This window comes from Diadema antillarum, unplaced genomic scaffold, assembly GCF_040938485.1.
Source record: "Diadema antillarum isolate AM-2024a unplaced genomic scaffold, OU_Dant_1.0 scf00000006, whole genome shotgun sequence".
NCBI lineage: Eukaryota > Metazoa > Echinodermata > Echinoidea > Diadematoida > Diadematidae > Diadema > Diadema antillarum.
This window is the reverse complement of record NW_027270895.1, coordinates 4,344,378-4,367,545: the sequence shown is the minus strand read 5'-3', so window position 1 is coordinate 4,367,545 and position 23,168 is coordinate 4,344,378. Positions and strand designations below refer to the sequence as shown.

At 41.0% G+C, this 23,168-nt stretch overlaps 2 protein-coding genes across 2 annotated transcripts in view; one reads left to right on the top strand and one right to left on the bottom strand.

The window, feature by feature from the left end:
- LOC139715896 (uncharacterized) overlaps window positions 1–5,609 on the top strand; it is a 50,775-nt gene extending 45,166 nt beyond the window's left edge. Inside the window, exons 15-19 of the mRNA XM_071627452.1 lie at window positions 2,243–2,329; window positions 2,804–2,866; window positions 3,538–3,987; window positions 4,372–4,615; window positions 5,466–5,609. Coding sequence (XP_071483553.1) covers window positions 2,243–2,329; window positions 2,804–2,866; window positions 3,538–3,987; window positions 4,372–4,615; window positions 5,466–5,571 — 950 coding nt within the window. The 3' untranslated portion in view covers window positions 5,572–5,609. The remainder of the gene's footprint in view (window positions 1–2,242; window positions 2,330–2,803; window positions 2,867–3,537; window positions 3,988–4,371; window positions 4,616–5,465) is intronic.
- A 13,676-nt stretch (window positions 5,610–19,285) lies between these two features.
- On the bottom strand, window positions 19,286–20,844 carry LOC139715522 (uncharacterized). Its single transcript, XM_071627092.1, has one exon. The coding sequence runs from the start codon at window positions 20,842–20,844 to the stop codon at window positions 19,321–19,323; it is 1,524 nt and encodes a 507-aa protein (XP_071483193.1). The 3' UTR covers window positions 19,286–19,320.
- Window positions 20,845–23,168: the final 2,324 nt, after the last annotated feature.

Here is a 23,168-nt window from a genome sequence, read left to right as displayed (position 1 = left end):
AAGCAAACATCAAACATCAATTTTAATGAATCAATGTTACTGTTATTCATTTCGAAATTTAAAAAGCAGACATCCGACAATTATTTTAGCATCGTATGGAGCAGAATATTACTGCTATTCGCTTCCGAACGTACAAGCAATCATGTGATAGTTATTTTAGCATCTTCTGGAGCCAAATGTTGCTATTTACTTTCGAAAGTAAAAGCAAACATGCGGCGCTTATTTATTATCATCGTACGGAGTTGAATATTATTGTTAATCATTTCCGAAAGTCAAAGTAAACATTCGACATTTATTTCAGCATCTTCCGGAGCCAAATTTCATCCTTATGCATTTCCGATCGCAAAATCAAATATCTGACATCAATTTTAGCACCGTATGGAGCTGAATCTTACCGTTATTCATTTCCTAAAGTATAAACAAACATCCGACATTTATTTTAGTATCATACGAAATTACCATTATTCATTTCCAAAATTAAAATGAAACACCTGACATTAATTTCAGCATCTTGCGGAGCCGATTGTTGCCGCTGTTCATTTCCAAAAGTAAAGGCAAACATTCTGACTTTTTCCTACGGGAGAAATAGGACGACTTCGTAATACACTGTATTTAGTTCTTGAGTCACTTGACAGATAAAAAAAGATCTCACCTCATGCATGCAAAATTTTACATGTATGGAGCTGCCTAATTAAGGCATACATTCGCGTATGAGTGTAGACCTACATGTGTTTTCATAAACCCTCTTCGATCGCTACTTTCAAAGTGTTCCCCGTTCAGTGAGATCACACCCCATAATTACGTTTTCTTTTCAACATCTTATAGCAAAACGAAACGCAAATCAACTCATAACCAATGTTGAGACAAAGGAAAGCGTCGGAACACGTCGCTCATCGTCGGGCTATCACGAGCATCATTTGTAATCTGGAGAGGTGCGTCTGGACACGTCGCTCGCTATTCAATTTGAGCACTGGCTGTGACCATTCAGAAATCTCGCTACATCTCAAGCGCCATGTCCCGAAACGTCGGCACTATTAAAACGAACACTTGCGTGAGCGGAGGTCACGCAACATAGAAATAATCAACAGCTTTTTTCGAGGGTGTCGGCAAGTGTCAGCAAGCGTCGGCAAGCGTCGCGGTATCATCAAAATGATGGCGCGTACTGCTTTGACCGACGCTTAGCGACGGAGTAAAAACATACTGCGACGCACTTCATTGTTCTCGCAATATGTCCCCGTCGCTGAGTGTCGCTCTCCGTCGCTCTCCGTCCCTAGTTTACCAGGTGCGCCTTATTCCATGTGTGTTTCTTGTCTGAGGTGTCTAGTAGTTGTTGAACAAGTTGCTTTGAACAGTAGTTGTTTTCATAGGCAATTAGAGGTTCAGTAGTCTGAATATGGTTTGATCAATTTGTGGTGTAACATGTCATGTCATCCATAAGTCACTTTCCGTGCAATAGCAATGGGGGGGGGGGGAGGTGGAAAATAAAAGAAGTTATGACTATGGTAGCAACTGGCTATTTGAACGTTGGAAATTCTGAAAAGTAGTGCCAAAGCTTTGGAGATATATACACTGTTGTGTGTTTTCTCAGTTCACCCTTTTTCAATGGTTTGATATAATGAAAATGGTTAAAAAGCATGCACAATCGCGTATTTCAAGTGTCTTCCATGTCTCACAAACATCAGCATTGTCCTGCTGGTTGCTGCTAATGATTATGATATCAGTGAGACCTACAATTTAGTAAATATCAACACATAAGCATGTTGGCATTAATGCATACCTGCCAACTATTCCCATCTAGCAGGAACATTCCTATTTCTTTGGGAAAGAAAAATCAAGCGTTAACCTTATGGCCACAATTTTTTGTCAACACCTACTAGTAGTAGTGTGTGGGAGATGGTTGAGAATCCTTTATTTTCTCCCAGTTATTCTTATTTGATAAATTTTAGGGTCGGCAGGAATGTAAATGTTCCATCAATTGAGCAGCATTACAAGAAACACTCACATTTTTCAAGAACCCCTTCGCACTCCACCAAAAAAAAAAAAAAAAAAGTTTAAAGATAAAAATCCATTAGATGCATTAAATGAGTAGATTGTAGATACAGCTGAATTTGCAGGATTTCGGATGGTTCGTCAGAGTATGGAAATAAGTCTCTGTATCAGTGTGTGTGAGAGAACAAGAGACCCACATCAAGTTCTGTCATAAAGCCTGATGTGCCAAACTTATGATTTGTGTTTTCGGCAGGATCATCGGGATTCAGCTTTGGTGCAGCAACAACATCATCTGCCACTGGAACTTCACAGCCTGCTCCGTCGTTCAACTTCGGAAATGGTAAGAGAGAAGAGAGTGAGTTTTCTGTGTTGTCCTGAGATGTGAAAAAGGAGAGAGGGTTAGTTACAAGGGGAATTGTTCTTGACTGGAGTGGTAAAGGTCCAAATAGCAGTTATTACTCTGATTGCAGATCATGAGATCCTGCGGAGTCGCTGCATATGAATTGCATTTTACAATTGTGTCAGTTTTTGCAAAGTTTGCAAGTTGACTGGTATTCATAGAATTTACAATACCAAGATATTTTTTCCCTTAACACAAATGTTATATGAATCTTGTGTTTCTTGAAGAGGGATGATACTATTTCTTATTCTGTTACTGCTGTGTTTGTCTCTGAATTTGACCAAATCCTCATACAAGTCCAGATTTGCAAAATACTACACTTTGCAAACTATTGCAGTACATGGCAACCAAACCGACGACTTGCAAGGTTATAATGTGTTCTTCTCTTTCTGTCTTTGCCCCAACTTTCGACAGCTGCTATGCCATCAGCAACAACGCCATCAGGGGGCTTCTCTTTTGGATCAGCCCAAAACTCGGGTAAGTTCAGAAAGAGTCATTTCAGAAGATGTTTTCCCTCCCCACCCCTCTCTCTGTACATCTATTTATCTTTCTTTGTCTATTTATCTTCCTATCTGTCTGTCTGTCTGTCTGTCTGTCTGTCTGAATTCGTAGTACTTATTACATCTATTTGTTTGACTTACAACAACTTTATACATTAAACCTATTTCATGTCTCTGGTTTGATTGGTAGATCTAGAGCCTTTTACAGGATCCTTGGTATGGCATTGTTGGGTGAGATTTCCCTGTAGCAGAAAAGATAAGGTTGACTCTGAACTGAATAATTACACAGGGTCAGGATGTTTTTTTTTCTGTATTTCCTTTGTTGTTTCTTTGAAATCTGCAATGGGCTTAGCAATGGCCATGACTTCTGGTCATTTATGAAGTCATTGCAATTATTTTGATTGTCATGTAAGGTGTAGAGATATTCTTTAAGCAGCTATATGTTGCCCCTTTCTTTAGTGAGCATACAAAAACAGCAAATATGTTTCCATTTTGATAGGTACATGACAGATCTGTAAATGTAAAAACATGCACATTTGACTGAGACCAGATGTTTAGTGGAACAGGGTTGTCTTGCAGTGAGTGGTAGAGAACTCCCGTGTCCATCACATTTTTTGGTGGTCTATGAATTTATTTTGATTTATTCAGCGTCTACAGGAGCTGCTATGGGTGGATTTACAGCCATCAGCAGCAACCCCAGTTCTTCACAGAGCTCCGGTTTTGGAGGCTTTGGCAGCACCGCGGCGGCCCCGGCACCCAGCTTCGGCGGTTTCAGCAGCGCCAGCAATAGCAGCAATCCGTCGCCTGCATTCGGTGCCCAGCCGTCGGCCGCTCCAGCTGCATCAACATTCAGCTTTGGCGGTGCTACCACCACCAGCGCCACCGGCAACCCTTTTGGCGGCAGTCAGGCGGCTGCCTCCCCATTTGCACAGGCAGCATCCACGCCATCCGCATCACTCTTTGGTGCCGCAAACCCAAGCTCTGGCTTCGGCAACACTTCGGGTGTCGCAAAACAGGCACCAGCATTTGGGAGTGGGACAAATGCCATGAGTAACAGCACATCAGGCTTTGGAAGTAGTACCACGAGTTCAGGGTCAGGTAAGGTTCACATTTGGAAAATACTGCACAAAAAAGGGGGAAAAGCACAAAGAGAATTTGAAGATACTGTACTTGGGTATAAAAAGATTCCTAGGCTGATTTTTGCTAACTTAGTAACTTTATGTTACTCAAAGATGCTCTTCATCCCGTAGTTAGCCATCTTTTAGGCTATCATATGTAAGAGACTGTTACTCATGAGATTTGTTAGAGAGTATACCATTATTTGTGTAGGAGATTGATTAGGAATATTAAAATAGAGACTGTTAATCTTTGATATTTACTCTTTTTAGGATTGTGAAAGCAGATAAGATTGATCTAGTGTATTGTGCACAGATATGTTGACTGTTAAGTGAACTGTTTCTTTTGATTCCTCTTCTCTGTCAGGTGGCTTCCAGTTCAGCAAGCAGCAACCAACTTCCTTCCAATTTGGCACCTCCACCAACAGTGCACCGGCGGGTGCCGCCGGTGCCTTCCAATTCACCGGCAACCAGCCAAACCAGACGCCCCAGGCCACTCCGGCTGTGGCCCCCCAACCGGCCGGTGGCTTCAGTTTCTCGGCAGGACAGCCAACATCCTTCAACTTTGGAGGGAACACTCCCCAGGCTGGCGCCACGCCTTACACGTTTCAGTAAGTAGATCTCTAACCCCGTTTAAATAGCGCATTTCCAGCACTCCAGGAGTGCTCGTGAACCCCTCTGAACTCTGTATGAACAGGCAATCAGGCCTTGGAGTGCTCTGAAGTTCTGCCCCTCTTGAGGCGCTAGGCTCAGGAGTGCTTCTAAAGCGCTCTACACTCTTTAGTAAAGGACGCCAACATTCAGAGTGCTCCAGAAGTGGAATGTGGTGCACTCTGTGCATACATTTTGTATGTTAGAAGTTTCCATGCACTCGAAGGTCACCACGCCAGTTATGCCCCTCTCAGCCACTTCGCCTGTGGTCTCAGCGAGCAATGATTCTCTGCATAAAAGGAACAGAGAGGCAATAGGTCATATCGCTTCAGGAGTGCTCCTAGGACCCAACTTTGTGTATAAATGGGTTGTTTAAGCTGTAGTCTTTTTATGTGCAGTTGTCGCAAATGCCCTAAGCCTTATGAAAATGCAATCAACCCTGCATAAGCTGAATCTACTGGGACTGCATAATAGACATTTGCCTAGCCAATATTTGAATTCCGCAATGTCATTAGCACTGCAGGGTAGTCATAATGAGTGCATGAAATTTCACAGGGATTTGTTGGATATTCTTGAATGTATGTGATCCACCTCCTTCAAGACCGAGCCATTTGGAACAGAGAAGGATGATCTCGGCAAATCCTTTACTATTCCATGTCAAGGTGGTGGTGTTGATTGCATTATCACATGAATAATTGTTGTGAGGAAGCTGCTTCAGAGTTTCGCGGTACCCGCTTATTCTCAGAAGGCATGTTGCATTTAAACTTTCCCAACATTTCTTTTTGTTCTTTTTGTTCTTTTTGTTCACAGAGCATCAGGGGCCACGAACACCAACCCATTTAGTGCCACCGGAACCCCCGGGGCTCCATCGGGACGAAAGATTAAGCGAGCAGTTCGTCGGACAACAAGGAGATGAGCTGTAACCTCGCATTGGGCCGCTACCATTCCAGCCATTTTGGGAGTTTTGTTTTGTTTTGGGCTTCTTTTTTTTTTTTTTGTCAGAGGAACAAACCAAGTAACGGGGCTGGGCCAAGTGGATGCTATCACTGGCTGATCTACCAAGAAGTTGTGATGACAAACTTTCCAAATAGTTTTTTTTTTCTATTTTTATTTTCCTTTATTTAAACTTCTCAGCCTTTGAGTATGTAAAGTTGTTGCATTCCACAGACAAATGGCCCCAAGTTATTCCCATGCATTTCCAGGCTGGGCGACAGACTTTCGCGAGGTCTGTTGACCAGGAATTTGGAGGGTGCAGGCCCAGAGCAACAATGTACGGACAGGTGATGGTCCTAGTTCTGGTTTGCCCCTTTGGAGGTAAGCCTTGAAGGTCAACTAGTGGTGTCACACTCCGAGAAATGACAACTCGCCCTCCCGTTCATTCTTGGATCAAGATTTGATTGGTTTATTGTCATTTGCGACATGCCCACAAGTTTTCCATAAGCGAGTGGAAATAATTGATGCGCTGAAAAATGTTTGAGAGATCTTGTAGTCAACTGATGTAAAGGAGTGATGGCACGGGATTTAAATTTTCACAACCTAGCATCCAGAAGTTATCTTCGCCAAAGGTTTGGTGAAAAGTGGACAGCCTCCAGCTCTTGAGCCAGTGTCTCTTGTATGGTTCATGTGTCAGATGAGGGCAAAGAGTTTACTGGGCATGGAGAAAAGAAATGTTTCTGAAAGCAGATACAGGGCATTATAGAAAAGCAGATACTCCTCATGTGTAATGGGGAAAAAAATGGGTATATGTCAAATTGTATTTCTGAAGACAATTTTTTTTTGTTCATCTTGCTCTGCTAATTGCTAGTTTTTGTCACATGTGGGTGTGAACAACTGGATGGTGGGCTAATTTCCAACCTTTTCAGTAATGAAGTCTAGGATCTATGATCAAGCCAGCTCACACATGAGTGGGTATTCATCCTCTTCTGGTCCCTCGATGCACAACGTAGTCAGCTCAGGTCCTCTTCGCGCGCTGTCTGAATTCTTTGCTGCGGTTGGCTGTGTGAGATATTCTCGCATTTTCAGGGGGTAGTGGTGGTTCCATGTGTGGTTGGCTGTACGAGATACTCTCACGTTGACTGCGATTAATGATGGTTCCGTGTGTGCGGTATCTACATAGGGCATTACGTCGTTCTGCTGTGCCGACCCCCTTCCTGCGGTGTAATCATGAACATGTTCATTATATGTGTTGTCATTGATCAAGTAATCTTGCTCTTTAGTTGGAGTTGTAATTTGTTCAAGGGCATTAGGTTTGTTCTATCCTCCCCCTCCCCCTCCTCCCCCAACCTTTTGAAGTTGCAGTGTCTCAGTAATATACCACTTTACTTCTCACCTTCATAACAAAAGTTTAAGGCCATTTCCTTCCGTCAGCAATTCACAAGATAGAAGCAGAGCTGCCAAGTCTCCCTGATTCTGCAAGAGTCTCCCTAAAGATGTCAAAATCTGTTCATATCTGAATAAGAGAATATTAAAAATCTCCCTGATTTGGGAATTAATTTCGCCCATTGAAATGCATGTAACACACAGATACCTCCGTGATTGTTGTGTGGAATCTCCCTGATTTGGATGTGGGAATGTTGGCAGACCTGTAGAAGCCTTGCTCTGACTCGAAAGTCCTCTGCCCGCTTCATCGTTCCACTTCAGAATGCACCTATACATTGAGTTCATTGGCTATATCACATATTGTATAACGCCTGAAGAGATCCTTGTCATTTGATTGGTTGTTTGACATTGATTATTCGGCCCATTTCACTATGACGTCATCATCCATGCCAATGTGGCTCCATTTACCATGCAATTTTATATTGATAATAATTAATAAAACATCAAATGACAAGGATCTATTTTAGGCGTTATATAAAACAAATAATAAATGTTTTTCATTCTTGCAATGGACAGAATATTTCATTCGGTGAAAGATGAAATGTTTGGTGCCCCTCGTTGAATGGATCATTTCATCTTTCACCTCATGAAATATTCTGTCCATTGCACTCATAAACATTCATTATTTGTATAACATAATATGATATGATATATGATATGATACGATAGGATATTATTGTCTCTTCATTCATGAAAACAGAAATTTGTTTTTCACTGGTTCACAACAAAAAATACATTGTTCAAATACAATCGTGGAAACCTACATACAATATACATACAGTGGTGCACACATGCATGCATACATGCTGATGATTACCACAATCGCCATTATCAATCGTACTTCAGAACGTAATGTGTAAGCAAGTACATATGGCTCAGTTGCTTTGTTGGCCGTCTTCACAATACCTAACACTTTGCGTGCAGAGAGCAACTTGACAAGCGTCCTTTAGTTTGACGGCCGTTCGTGCCGTGAAGTGTATGGTGTGAACTGGCACAGGTAGGGTGGGTTTCTCGGCATTTCTGACCCTAGAAAATGCTGTCCACTTGTGACAAAGAGCAACTCATAACAGGGCCCCATTTCACATGCTGTTTTCTGGAAGTTTTAGAGACCAAACGACAGTTTTGAATAAAATTCACATGGTTGCTTGTGGCTGTGCTTTTGCCCTGAGGGAGAGGGAATTGGATATCATGTTGCTAGTCATGATGTTACACAATCTTGTCTGGTAGGGGGATAACTGAAGAAAGAGAAATCAGAGTTTCCTATACTGTGCCTCGTGAAAGCATAACTGGCCTGATAGATGAACTTTTAGGGTGTTGCCAAAGTAGATGTTTGATCTTTTTTATTTTTGTGTGTGTGGTTTTCCTTTTTTATCGTAGCTATTGAGATGTAGTTGTGTTAACAGTAATGCACATAGCGATGCCAACATGTTGCAAGGAACTGCTTCGGCTGGGTGGGGGTTTTGAACACTGGGAGCCATTTTTTAATTAACACAATAGCAATGTGTATTCTCAGCCTTTGCCTTTGCACAAAGTATGGTAGTTCCCCCCGGGTCCCTCAAACTGACCAGCTTTTCTAACAGTCAGTATGCAGTGGTATATTTTGGTTTGCGTTATGGGAGGTGAAGTGGAAGAATCGTCCTGCCTGACCCACAGAGCGCATGAGATGAATATTGACTTTCTGCCTTTCACATCTCCTTTCATTTTGCTGGCTGATTTTGGAGGCCGTTTGTTTCCTTTCTGGCCACAGTCCCATCTACTGGAAATACTCGAGGGCCATTGCAATACGGCAGTAAGTGCTTTGAAAGTATTAGCTGGCGCGTCCGCAGAGATGTCCTATCGTGTCTCGGCGATTTCCACTGGCCGAACGTGAAAATGGTGGATTTGTGCTCTTTTCACCATTGGACAATCGCTACATTTCTGCTTTTGGCTGGACGCCCGTGCCGGAACCAGTGTATTCACCATCAGTTGTGTGTTATGATGTGTCATGATCACATGTACATATAGATTGCATGTACTTAAAGACTCTGCAATACAGTTAGAATGACAGCTTACAGTAGCTTGATGGCAACAAACTGAAAACATTTAACTACCATTCATTATTTACAAGTGGTGATATTTTCACACATCACTACGGATCCTGTTTTAAAAACATCAGACATATATATTCATATTTTACCATGCAGGTTCATATGTGACAGGGATATTCTATGTCATTCATCCATCCATATATATATATATATATAAATATCAGAGTTAAGATGTCAGTAGCACCGTGGTAATCAGGTATCCCATCACTTACTGTATACGCCATGTATTTCGCCAGTCTAAATTTCGGAACTTCGCGGTGATTTTGCGAGTGCTTAAATTCCCGATCGTGGAGTCCTGTACTGAACGGAGAAATATATACGCGTTTGTCACATTCTTAGTGTGATCAGAGTCGATATTTTCTTGTATCTTTAATTTTGTGAATAGCACCTGACTTACCAAATTCGCGAAAATAAAAACATCACGAAATATTTGGCGTATACAGTACACCACCTTAAGCACAAACCTTTGCTAGCTGGACTGTTGCCTCTTCCTGCACAAAGCAATCTTCATGAGATGCATGATGATGAGGTAAATGTACCAGTTTGATATATTCATGGCTATGCCGCAAACAGAAACAGAAGAAACGATATGTATTTCTTGACATGGCTGCGTGCATAAAAAGATGAAGGGTTGTGCTGACCCATATGTAGAATGAAATAGTACTTTTGTAGATGTAGGATTGTATAGCCTCTTGGGACGTTCCATAAAGTTGAAACAGAATGTAGTGTTTCCCCCTCCCCCTGCCTTCCCAGTTTGTCTCATTGTTGCACTGTCAACAATGCAAAAAGAGGGGACAAATTGTTGGAGCGGTTATAAGTGCCCGAAGAAGGGCCCGACATTGGAACTGAGTGCCCTCTCATACTTGGGCAGTAGTGCTGATTTGTCTCAATCGAGGTGTGAATTTGGCTCTTGTGATATGTCCGGCTGTCTCTGCGTCCTGTTTTTCCGGCCCCCAAAGCAGCGTTGGATGTCTACTTGTGGGACTAAGGCATCGTAGAAAGGAGTGTCTGATTGCGAGAGATGGGAGTATGACTGCTTTACCATCCCATTTGGGCCAATATCTGCTGCTCCTTGACACTTTCGTTCATTGACTCTTCGGTCTATCGATTCTCCGGTGTATTGACCCTCCTCAGCTACAGCTTTTGATAACTATGTTGGAATGATGGACTGTTATGACTGTGACTGCCGTAGACTTCCAACATGGAGCAGTTTCTTCAGGGTGGACACATTTCTCATGCTATTCTGCCTCTCGACTTTAAATGTGTGATGTCGTCGGGAACATGTTTTCAGGCATTAATCTAAGTCTACTCTCAAGAGTGTGACTGCGAAATGTGTGCATTCAACTAGCAACAAGCAATGCAAGTAAGGGGCAGGCAGTGTCGTATTTGTGGTACGCCGTTCGTGGGTTTCATGTTCAATTCACACACACAAGTGCCATCTTGATGCTGGTGTGTACCCCGGAGAAAAAAAAAAAATTATTCCTTGGAATGCACTTATCAGAGCTAGCAAATTCTCCAACTTTAACGTCAGCTGTGTAGGAAATCCCCAGCATTTGACAGCAGAAATACACATTTTTGTTTATGATAAGCGGAAACAAACATTCAGGACACATCCTGTAAAACTAACCATCCATGAAATGTAGTAAAGTATGGCAAGACTTTCATAAGCTATTATTATAGGTTGTTTTTTGGTGGGGGGGAGGGGGGGGGGGTTTTTTGTTGTTGCTTTTGTGACAGGTTTTTTATATTTTTTGTTGTTGTTTTTTTTTTTTGTTTTTTTTGGGGGGGTAGAACTTTTAGGCGAACAATAGTCAAAACGTTGATATTAGGGGAATATACTTTCATTTGTTTCAGATTTCTTTGTCTTGTTTTGCAAGTGTGTCATATATATTTTCATAGCAAAATATTTGCTATGTGTGTAAGATTGTATAAAAAGAAAAGAAATGAGAGAGAGAGAGAGAGAGAGAGGAGAAATTGTATTATTGTTTGTATCATGTCTTACGTGTTATGTCTTTGTTTATGTGACCAAAAGAATGATCTGCATCATTCATCCATGTGTGTTGATTGGCCGAGTCAGCCTATGATGCCTAGGGCCGCCTTTCGGTCTCCGCTCAGTAGCAGAAGAATTTTGTGTATGGTGTCGAGAATTGATTTGCTGCAGAGAAATTGTGTAGGTCAAGTGGTGTGTGCATTTGTTTCGGTTGTATTTCCTTTGTTTTTCATCGAAGCGGACAGGCACAAAAAGGGACGAAAGGAGTTTGTTTTTGTGATGAGAGTGTACCATCTGTAGTCACAGGTACATATCTAGTCTTTTTACACCCTCCCCCCCCCCCCCCCCCCAATATCATGGCCGTGGCATTTCCCCATGTGTTGTTTGTTTGTTTGCTTGTTTGTTTGTTATGGGAGGATTTTTGGATTTTTTAGTCCTTTAGGGAGTTCTAGAATTTTGTGGCAGCTTTCATGAAAGCTAATTTCAAACACTACTTATCTTTTAAATTTCTGTATTGTACTTATTTGGTATCTATCCCTGTACTGCTCGTACCTTTGCTGAAATGCTGAATAAGATGTGAAAGATATGATAATGATAAAATTGATGCTGATAATGGTGGTAATAGTAATAACTTAATAATGATATATTTTGATTGAGAATTACTTGCAGTCGGGTCACAGAATTTCATCATTCTGATGGACGATGAGAAACCTAGTACTTCCGATGATGTCCACTAGCTTCAGATGGAGTCGAGCAGGAAATATCAAAACTTTAAATCAAGTCTTAATGCCCCTCAAACAGATCAAATGTAAATGTAATGTGTTGCACTGCCACAAAACCCCCTCACTGCATCTGTTCACCGCATTCGCACTTTCACACATGTAGTAGATGGGCACACTCGCGTGTCATTCTGTGCCTACGGATGGGCGCTGAAAAGCTCGTAGAAGTCGGGTTTTGTTTTTGAATTGATTACACGCGCATACGCGTACACTCGTGGCACCTTTTTATCTTGTGGCTACAGATGGATTATACAAGTGAAAACTTGTAAAGAGGTCAGATACACCAGAACACCTCTGAGGGGATTTTGCAGGTCCCAACCCTTTATATTCTTACGCTTCTTGTTCCCAGATATGAGAAACCAGGGGGGTGTTTCATAAAGCTGTTCTTAAAGTTACGAACGACTTAAGAATGACTGGTGATCAGTTCTTATGTGCTATACTTATCAGAATTTCAATAATTCAGCACAAGAACTGATCACCAGTCGTTCTCAAGGTGTTCATAACTTTAAGAACAGCTTTATGAAACACCCCCTGATATAACAAGATAATTGTGGTGTTTAGGTCCACATATAAACTTTGTATATTTTTGGTTTTTGTACCCAAATGTAGTGAAAAACTTGATATAACAAAGTAATTTTCATTGTATTTAGGTCCTCGTTAAAATGTGGTTCCCCTGATATTTACATGAATGTACTCCTTTATCATGAATCATATGGAACTCCGTCTGTCCTTGGATAGTGCCAGCATAAAAAATTGTATCTTTGTCTTTTTTTGAAGACTCCTTAGGATGGAAGAACATAATGCCATTTATCTCTCTTATCTAGCATGTTTGGAGTCGGTCTGGACTGCAAAGGGCCATGTATTGTTCTAGAATCTCTCGTTCGCTTGCTCTTCGATGTGATCAAAGGAATGATCTACCAGAGGGCATTGTTATATGTCATATTCCACATGCTGTTGTGTATCTAAAAGTCTCAAATTTTAGGCCACCAGAAGGAAATGGGGAAAAAAGAAAAAAACATTTGAAAAAAAAGGAAGATAGAAAGAAAGACGGTGAAGTTGGCTAAATTATTTTTGTACCAATCTTGTCATGTTGTTCGCATAACTTTATGCCTGAAAGGTGAATTCAACATACTGAGTATAGTGAGTATTTAAAGGAAATGTACATACATTTCTATATCGGCGTATCATGATCGACACGCTTGTACATAGCGCACTGTATTGCATCGTTTGAGCCATTTCAAATTTTATTGAAGGCATCGGTTAAAGTTTCTATATTGTACTTTTTTTGGTATCTTTTCTTGAGTGGGGTGAGTGGGAGGGACCACAAGAATTGTGAAAATGTGTGCGTGAGGTATGAGTTCTGAGTATGCAAATGTCTGAATTTATAAGAATAATAATGGTCAAATTTCCTGAAACTATTCTTTGCTGTCGATATTATGCAAGCAAATGAAATTTAGAGTTTCGGAGCCAAACACAAAGATTTCATGTCAAAAATGTCTGCTTTCAACAAAATTAGAAATGGTTCAAAACGCGTTTGATTCAGTTGTATCATATTGTGTATTAAGTGAGCTTATTTGAACGACTTTGACAATAATGAAGTGAGCGTCGAGTTATTTTCAGGGTCAGTTCATGTTCTGATGATTTTATTGTTTTTCCAATGTGTGTATATTTGTAAGGACTGCACCATACAATATGTCTTCTGAAGGGACTATCTCTTCTTAATTCCTAAGTACTTGAAAATGAAAAAGAGAAATGTGTATTTTGCCAGATTTAAAAAAAGAGGAAGAATATTATGAATTTTAAGTAGGATGATGCAAAACTTGTGTCTGAATGAGTGACGTATGTGTCCTTTGTGAGAATGGCGGTTGAAAAAACCACGGTGTGCATCTATTGTGAATAAAACTTGATTTTTGGTCGTGTATGAAGCATGACAAACTTTTGTGAACTTTCAGGAGGCAGTTGGTGCAGATCCTCGATACGATATGATTTCTTATGAATCTGTCATAGACAACATTATGGAATTTTGAATAAAAAAAAAACCAAACAAAAGAAAAGACGAGAAAAGATCTGGGAACTTATCCAGCAAGTGAAATAAAATCATTTATGTTCACATTATACATACGAGCCAAATGAGTCCGAGTGTGTTATTGATTCCTACCCTGCTCACTGTCTAAATACTAGTTTGCTGGTATGTATGTTTGTTTTTTCTTTTACAATGTACTTTTTATTATTACCTGCTTCACCACTCCCCCCCCCCCCTCTCTCTCTCTCTCTCTCTCTCTCTCTCTCTTGAGATAGCTGGGGACCTTTGAGTCCTGTGAAGTGATGAAATGGGTGATAACACATTTATGTCGATTGATACTCCAAAGTTTAAATATGTTTTGAAATAACTTGTGTATCTCTCCCCTCTTCCTCCCCCCCCAAAAAAAAGTGTTCTCTTGTACATATTTAATAGTATAGCCCCACTGACACACATACACACACACACACACACACACATACACGGTACAGACATACGCACACTTTGTGTAAACGCAACGGGCGAACTTTACAGCAGACTTAACACAGTCACCGTGTCATGTCAAGGGCGTGTTCACATATGAGATGTGTGTGCAGTGCAGTAGTGCCGCATATCGATCCTCAATTATACTGTATTAGTCCTGTGGCAGTATACAGATATTGCCCTTTCAGATGTGTACTGTAAAAGAGTGTATTTTCCCGAAGCGCGTAGTTTTAAGGGAAAATATTGTCCTGAGGGGGAAAATAAAACTCCCGATGGAGTGTGGAGGGTTTCAGCGAAATATATGCAAGGCAGTTATAGTTGTTATATCAAAATTGTGATCTACATAAACACACACATTTCATTATAGCTACACAAAATTGTACGTCGGTAGCTAGTCAAATTGAGGAGTTATATCAATCAACTTGATGTACCGTTACTGCGGGCAATAAAAGATTTCGATCCTCGCAGGCTGCATTAGTCGCGCGACTGCGCAGTGACCGATTACCCACTAGATTTATGAAGACCATTTTGACATTAATCGATAGATCTGAAATTCGGCATACACGAAATGATGTACGAGTGACAGGGTATTTAGCTTAGCAAATACAAGTACATGTAGTGTATTCATCATCGGATAATGAAGTGGATAAAAGCGCCTCATTGGTCGACATCCCAGGTTGCAAGTACACAAACGTACTTTCATGTGAAGTATACATCGTGCTCCTCTACCATATATGAAGACCTGAATATAAGAACGACCCAAGTCCAATTTTTGGCCAAATTCAGTTTGACATGGGAAATTGTAGCTTATGCATGGACTCATCTTGTGTATAAATGATAAATCCTAAGTACCCCCGGAAGTGCCTGAAATGAATGAGTTAAATCTTATATCAATGTAAGAATGAAGGACTTGGGTCATTCTTACATTCATATTATAGCGCCCTCTCTCATCTTTCTCTCATCTCTATAGCAGAATATCATGTATATGAATCGAAGAACGACCCAAGTCCATATGAATCAAAGAACGACCCAAGTCCACCACACAAAATGGCCTCTCCACAATTAATGTAAATGTCAATTGTCATAATAGTATTATGTTCTAGTTTGTATATACAATGTTGGCTTCCCATCACAGTTAAATAGAATATTATTGGACAAATAAAAAAGATATGAAGTTTTTTTTTAGTGTACTCGAAATGGTCTTCCATGGACTTGGGTCGTTGTGGCAGAAAATACCATAGATTCTTTTCAAGGGGTACACCTACACCACAGATTTACATGTATTTTCACTTCACAGCGTAGTTGATTTATTTCTCCATATAGGCCCTACTGGTATGTCCGAGTGCAAGTATTGAGCATGTTCAGACGGATGTCGAAGCCGGGATTTGAAAATTGCTTTTATTTCTGCTTTTATCATCACCAAACAGTCGCCTCCGCTGCCTCTAATAACGCGTCACGTAAGATGGATGGCAACCGCTAAGAATTTTAGCTGCCATGGAAACACTAACAAAATGAAATCCTAACCTCAGGGGCCCGTTGCATAAAAGTTACTATAATTGTGGTAACTTTGCCATCCAATGGTAAATACCATGGCAACAAGACTCAACAGCCAGTCAAAATCAAGAATTCCGTGGAAGTTACCATTGATCGAATGGCAAATTTACCATAATCACATGATAATAGTAACTTTTATGCAACGGGCCCCAGGTCCAATAATTAGCTAATGGTCCGCTAGTCGAAACCATTGCACGCTGCTATCAATGATAATTTTGTTTCGAGTTTCATTATGTGACCTTGAATTCAGAGCGCACCTTCAACTGTTGAAGACTGAAGCGAAGGCGCCCAAATCGCGCATAGATTCACTTAATAGTTGACAAACTGGTTTACTGGTCTGAGATGACAAAGATATGGCGATTACGTAGACACCCGTCATTGGCCCTGGGCGATTTAATTGATAGGCCTGTATAGTGAATATCATGAAAACATAGTAAATATATGATTAATACATAGTGAATATACTTCAGTGAATATAGGCGAGTTGATGAATATGAAAGGTTATGTGTAAGGGAAAGTGAACAAAACAATAAATGCACACTTAATTAACAAGGGCAAACAAACATTGTGATATATACTCTTTGTAAATTTGATTTATTGCATCCATCCCCGTTGATCAAACATTGACATTGTATATACATGTAATTACAACTCTCTATCAGAATATTTCTGTCACTCATGACATCATTTTACTGCATTAAACAGGCAAAATCCTAGCATGATAATGTTTGGCGGGGGAAATATTTTTTATCTGACATATACTCTGTAAGACTCTATCCTGCGTTAGTTCACAGTGTTATCAACTGTTCTTTAACTTGCATAGTCAAGCATAGTAAAGGACATTAGAATGTGCCGTATATCGAAGGGCTTACGAGATTATTAACTCTACAATGAGGTGAACACAGATTTATCGTTATTTTCGAAGTTGCCTGAATCGCTATCAAACTTGCATAAGTTAAGTTTGATCTGCAAATTTCCATCTAAGTTCCAACTTGTTCGATTTAGTTTATCAGAGGGAAATTGCAGGTGAATTCGAATCATGATCATTATAACATTACAGGAAAACGTGAATTTAAAAATGTTCGCGAAAGATAAATACTACATCGTATAAAATTGACACTAACGCCTCGAGACGTGTAAAAAGGGGAAATATGAAGCACACGTTGGTATGAGCCCTCCTGGCTTTATCGCTTATACGTTCAAAATTAAGAGAGATCACCTTATGAACGTAAGTATACGACGTAACACGTGTACTGCCCACTACTGTCGATGACTGTCATACAAGTACAGTATACGCTTTCATGTCTTTTAATATTTACACGTATTATATATATTCTATGCGTTTTTATTGCAGTCTTCAGTTGTCACGGTTGTTCGTTTGCTGTACAAAATGACATCATTCAATCTGATCAATTTTAACCACCTTATGAATTTGTATACTCGTGAGTAAATTACAGAATACACGTGTCTACGATGGTGTGATCGAAACAGACGACCTCAGCCCATGACCTTATCATAATTTTTACTAGCACCAAGTAATCTCATAACAAACATCCGGTCAACGTATAAAAAGAATAAAAGAAATAAGATGAAGCCAAGATAACCCTGTTGCACAAGTTTAGGGGATACAGATAAAACTTCAAATTAATAAAACAATATCTGTTCAAATTGTACTCCATGGGTGACGAGGGCATTAATCTTAGTATAGATCAATTACTTTCATTCTGTCTGCGTGGTCATAAACATTGTTAAGTAAAATATGAAATCACGTCAGCGATTACTGACGCGCGGGAAAGCTAATTCAATTTTCAACGAGGACAACTTAGAAATGTCGATATCCCGGTGTAATGCCGTAGTGTTAAACCTCTTTAAGCCAGATCATGCCGTTCTTACTCAACTGATATTAAACTCTATACAAATTGTACCGGTAATCGCTGAGTTGACCAACGAAAATGATATGAACATGTACTTATGGTAAATACATGTAGCTTCAACATGTTCAAAGAACATGATAGATCGTTCGCCCTTTTCGAAGCAACACAGTTACCAAAAAAGGACCACATTTGAACATGGTTGAACATTTTAACGTTGTGTGTAACTCCTTCAAGAAATTATTTCCTGTTGCCTGGTCACAGTATCAAAATAGAGCAACATTAAGCAGTAATCTACATCTATTACGTCATTATCTGGTTTCGTAATTTTAACGATTTTTTGTTTTTACGGAGTAATGATAGTCGGCGATAGTCGCATACTTAAACCCTGTGTTAGCAGATCTTATATAGAAGGAAACTTGCATTATTATCCCAAGCATCTTTGAGCAATAACTTTCGCCCTTGGGTCATGAGGAACGTTTTGAGAAAATCATCCTGTCTCGAGAGGGTGATCTACGACAAGAACTCGAACTGAGGATCCTATGATTAAGTGCCTAGACGACATACTACAGTAATGATATTCTGGATTTTGTGCTGATGCACGTCTCTATCTCGTATGATATCTGGAATACACAAAAACATTTGTCACCCTGCTTTTTTAACCAATAAATGCATAAAAGTAGCATTTCAAGGTGAGACACACATTTTCTCGTTCATCTCGTCATACCATGCATATTGTACAGGTATAGCAAAATTACATGTCACCTATACCATACCCACAAACTTTATTTCAGCATATCATTACCTCGTTCAAATCGGGCCAGTTTTTTTTTTTTTTTTTCCTACAAAAGCTATACCAACCAAATATGTCTCTATTGATGATACAGCAAAATATTTACATAATGGTTTATCACCACAAGAATATTGACATAGATTGAGCTAGGCAGGTGTATTTCATCCAATTAATACAAAACCCTATATCATGGCGTGATGCTATATGCACAGGGACATGCCTCGAATTCAGACGATGACCGAGTTTTGGTGACGTTATCAAGGACTGATTTTCAGGTGCATATTGGTGGTTTATAGAGAAAACACTATCATTATTCGCGACAAATGCCGAGAATTTAATACAGTATTGCGTTCTGCGAAGTTCGTAGAGTGAACCTCCATAATCGTGTATGCCTTTACGATAGTCTTCGAATACGTATTTACTTTGAAACTCGTACAGGTCCCACATGGATTTCTAAAATAATCAGACCCACATCGTTCGAATGTCAATCCTACACAAGTCCAATAGACAACATGGCTGAGGTAACTAGTACTTTAGCTGCAATGTTTGTCTTTTCTGTTTTAAACAATACATTCTGTTACACCATCCATACTTGATTACGATTGAACATTCAGTTATTGTTTGCTAGCTGCGTGACATTTGTCTTTGTAAAAGACGTTTCTCTTTGTCAATGACGATCGATATATCGTTCTGAGTCGATCGAATATCCTCATTCAAGGGGCATATCTGTTGGATACGCGCTGCAGGATCTTAGATAGAGCCATTCCTCAACAACTTGTTGCCGGGTCTTATAATCAGTGGCTAAGCAAAACATTGGCGGCTGGTCCAAGACTATTGGTTTGGGCTTCTTCGGTAGTTTTTCCTCCAGACTAACGACAGGAGGCGGTTCCTCTACCACCGGCGGTGGTGGCGCTTCCTCAACGGGAGGGGGTTCCGGGGATTTCTTCTTCTTTTTCTTTCCTTTCACCTTCGCGCTGCCGCTTTTGCTCCTGGAACTCCCCGGGAAATTTTTCTTTTTCCCGCCAGACTTCGGCGACTTGGCCCGATTCCCCCTGGGGCTTATCGCCTTCGTACTAACAAGCTTTTCCTTAAAAGTCACTTTCTTACTGTCCGTCGTACTCGAGTTGTCGTCTGTGTCGCCGCTCTTCAAAATTGTCTTTCCCGCCTTTTTCCTGGACACGCTACTAACGTCTGAATTTGCATCCGAGGTATCCCCTTTCCCTTTCTTCCCTTTACCCTTGCCCTTGCCTTTGCCTCCTTTGCCACTCGACTTTCCTTTCTTTCCCTTGCCTTTGGAAGTCGTTGACATTGTGGACAGAGTTTCTAATTTCGTCAACGCCTCGTCTCGCGCTTTTTCAACTTCGCTTAGCTGAGCCTTGATCACTTCCGTTTCCGCGCGCGCGAACGCCAGGAGTTCCTCGGCTTCCTTCCGCGCTCTCGCCTCCTCAATCAACCTAAGTTTCTCCTCTTCCCTCTCCCGTTTTTCCCGCTCGATGGCCTCAATTCTCGCCCTCTCTTCGGCTTCCTTCCTCGCCTTCTCCTCGGCTTCCTTTCTCTCCTTCTCCTCGATTGCCTTCTGCTTCCAATACTCTTCCGGCGCCTCCTCCTTCTCTTTGTCCGTGAAGGCTTCCCGAACAGAGAACGGTCTCAAGTTGCCCTTACTGGCAATCTGCACACGATGCAAGTCTTTTCCGATCGCAGGGTGCGGGGACGTCACCGGACCCATAGCGTTGGCGACGGCGTACTTATCCAGAGTTCCTCTGACAAAATACGTGTCGAACCGTTCGTTCTTCTGCACGAGTGCGGACGTGCATCGCGTGGGTCTGACATTGAGGTATCGTCTGCTATCAAAGAATCTCACCGACTCGCGATTCGCTCCCGCTCCAGAACTGAAGGAACTCAAATCGTGAACAGACACTGACCGATTGCTCTTCGGGGTACCGACATTGTTGTTGGAGTCTCTCTGCGTCGGTAAGGCCTCGGCCGCTGCCCCTTCCTCGGCAAACTGCACCGTTCTCTCGAATAGACATTTTCCGAGCTCGCGCTGGAACTCCGATTCCAGGTCGCGCACACGCGGGATCAGAAAGTTGGAGTCAACTATGTATCCCCGGGATTCGGAGGGGTGAATCTGTGAGTTCCCGAGCGGTATGGTGGTATTCCAGCTGGCGCGAAGTCCTCTGCCAATACGTGCACTGACGCTCCGAGGTCTTCGTGTTGTTGCTGCGGTCGACATGTTTTCCTTACTCCTTCTCTGCGCGATCTGTAATTTTTGTCCCTTGCTATGAAGATAAAGTGCGAGATGAGTGGCAATATCAGATAAGCGTTGTTGTAAGTATGTTTACATAGTCAACGATGAAGTCTCTTTAACTATCTTTAAAAATGCTTAACAAAGTGAACAGCAGTGTTTGCAGTGGCAGTTCATTGATGACGTAATGCAGTATATCGTAGAGATGCGCATAATTGATTAGCAAGGAGCAGTGGAAGCCCGTAGTCCTTGTACCCGCTTTTATAAGGACATCACCAAACAGAGGGAACGCAGAGCAAATAGTAACGGGGGAATCTCGCGGGATTCGTACAATCGCGTCTTGTACGGTTGTTTGTCTTCGCAGTAAAACGCAGATCCTTCAGAACAAAACAGTTCGATTGTATGAAAGAGTCTTTCAAAAGAGACGCCAACTTCAGGGTAGTGTCACAGCTCGCCACGTAGTGTACTCGGCCAATAGTTCAGACACTTCGCCTCCCGGAAACGACAGGAACTCTAACGTCGAGACCTCATGCACTACAGTTAATAAACTAAACTCAGCTCATCTCATCTCACACAATATAACAGAAATCGAATCTCTTCGTAAAGGCTTTTCCCAGTTGTATTGTCAGTCTTCGAGTGTATGATACCAATACAATGAGAGTAATCAAAACTGTAATAACAGAGCCACTGAATTATTTAGACAGAAGGCTTCGAAAGTCTGAAAGCGGTTGCTGATGCGTAACGCTGACCCTGACCAGCGCTTTATCGAAGTCCGTTAATCCGTCATTGACGATGCAGAATCCATCTAAATGGGCTCCTCGCTACGTTTCTCATATACTAATGAGTAAGAGCTATTTCTGTCATCCTTTCAGCGGCCATCTTGCCACACGCAGTCGGATTGTTTCTGGTTCCAGCCGCACGTCAAGCTCAATGTTTTATGCCACAGCTCAAAGCTAATGTTTTGAATGTGATTGATTGGTGGAGAGTCACTAAGTCTTGATGCTCCTTCTTGCATGCGTTACCGGAAACATAGGGACGAAACTTGGACTGGTCTCCAAAAGACCTGTGGATTAAAAGAAAGGAAAGAAGGAAATTGGATGTTATGAAAGTTACTTTCCAGTCCATTTTGAATGATATTCAGAAGTATTCGTATGAACATGATAAATACAAATTTGTGGATTGTGGCATTAAGATATTTCTGTCAAGTGGTATGAAATGAGTTAATGGTCACATATCCCTCCATGCGATTATTGTTCTTTATTGAACTCTATAGTTGATTATGCACCTGCTCATACAATTTACACAAATAGTCTGCGATTGCGGTTTACCTCAAACAAATTCAGCGATCAATGGTCCTGTGAATCGAGAGCTAAAGGTAATCGATCATGGAGCCAAAACCCGCCCAAGTGGGTGACCTTGTACGCAATATCAGTCTTCAAAAGAGTGATCGTGGAATCGATAATTCGGTCGGTAACGCTGATTTCGCTGTCGTCTGCTACGTATATGACGTTTTCTGCTCATGCCCGAAATGGCGGTTAACTCTCTTTTTTTTTTCCACACACACTGATTGGAAATCGCCATTGCCATAAACATAGATACATCTCTCGATTCTGTATGTTGTAATACTGATGTACAAGGGCATAATAAACGAGCATAATAATCTGGGAGAGTTATACGAATGCGCACGACAAACAAACATCATCATTTTGCATAACCACTTCTTCTTACATTACTTTTTACATCACTGATAAAATTATACTTATAAAACTCCGAATTATTGTATATACCATTACAACTTCTTCTATTCTTTCTACTTCAAATGTTACCACCAATGTAAGAAACTGTTGCGATTTGGGGTTACAGTAGATGTGCTGTTTTATTATTTTCGTTTTACGTTTCACAGATTAAACTCTTAGAAGTCTAGATAAATCGCACGAACCATCCGATGAGAAAGCAATCAAAGTAGGCTAAATGAACCGACTACAGTGACGCCTTCAAAACTTAGTCACATTTTGCTAGAGCACACATTGATACCATCGTATTTCTTGTCTTTTATTGGGGTTGTTCGGCCTAAGCAGAAAAAAAAAGGACTATTTCTTTACTTGGGGAAAAAAACCGTTTCATGATGGTTTTGTTGGGTTGTTTTTGTTTTCTTTCTTTCTTCCTTCCTTTTTTTTTTGGGGGGGTGTGTTGCTAGGTTATCGTCACATTAACCATTTTCAAACAGGATAGGTCATCAATAGACGAAAGACATCGATTATATCATTAGCACGACTTTACCATATCGCTATGGCAAGATGGATATTTGTTAT

Coding starts and splice junctions, on each gene's coding strand:
- LOC139715522 (XM_071627092.1), bottom strand. CDS start 20,844: ATGTCGACCGCAGCAACAACACGAAGACCTCGGAGCGTCAGTGCACGT.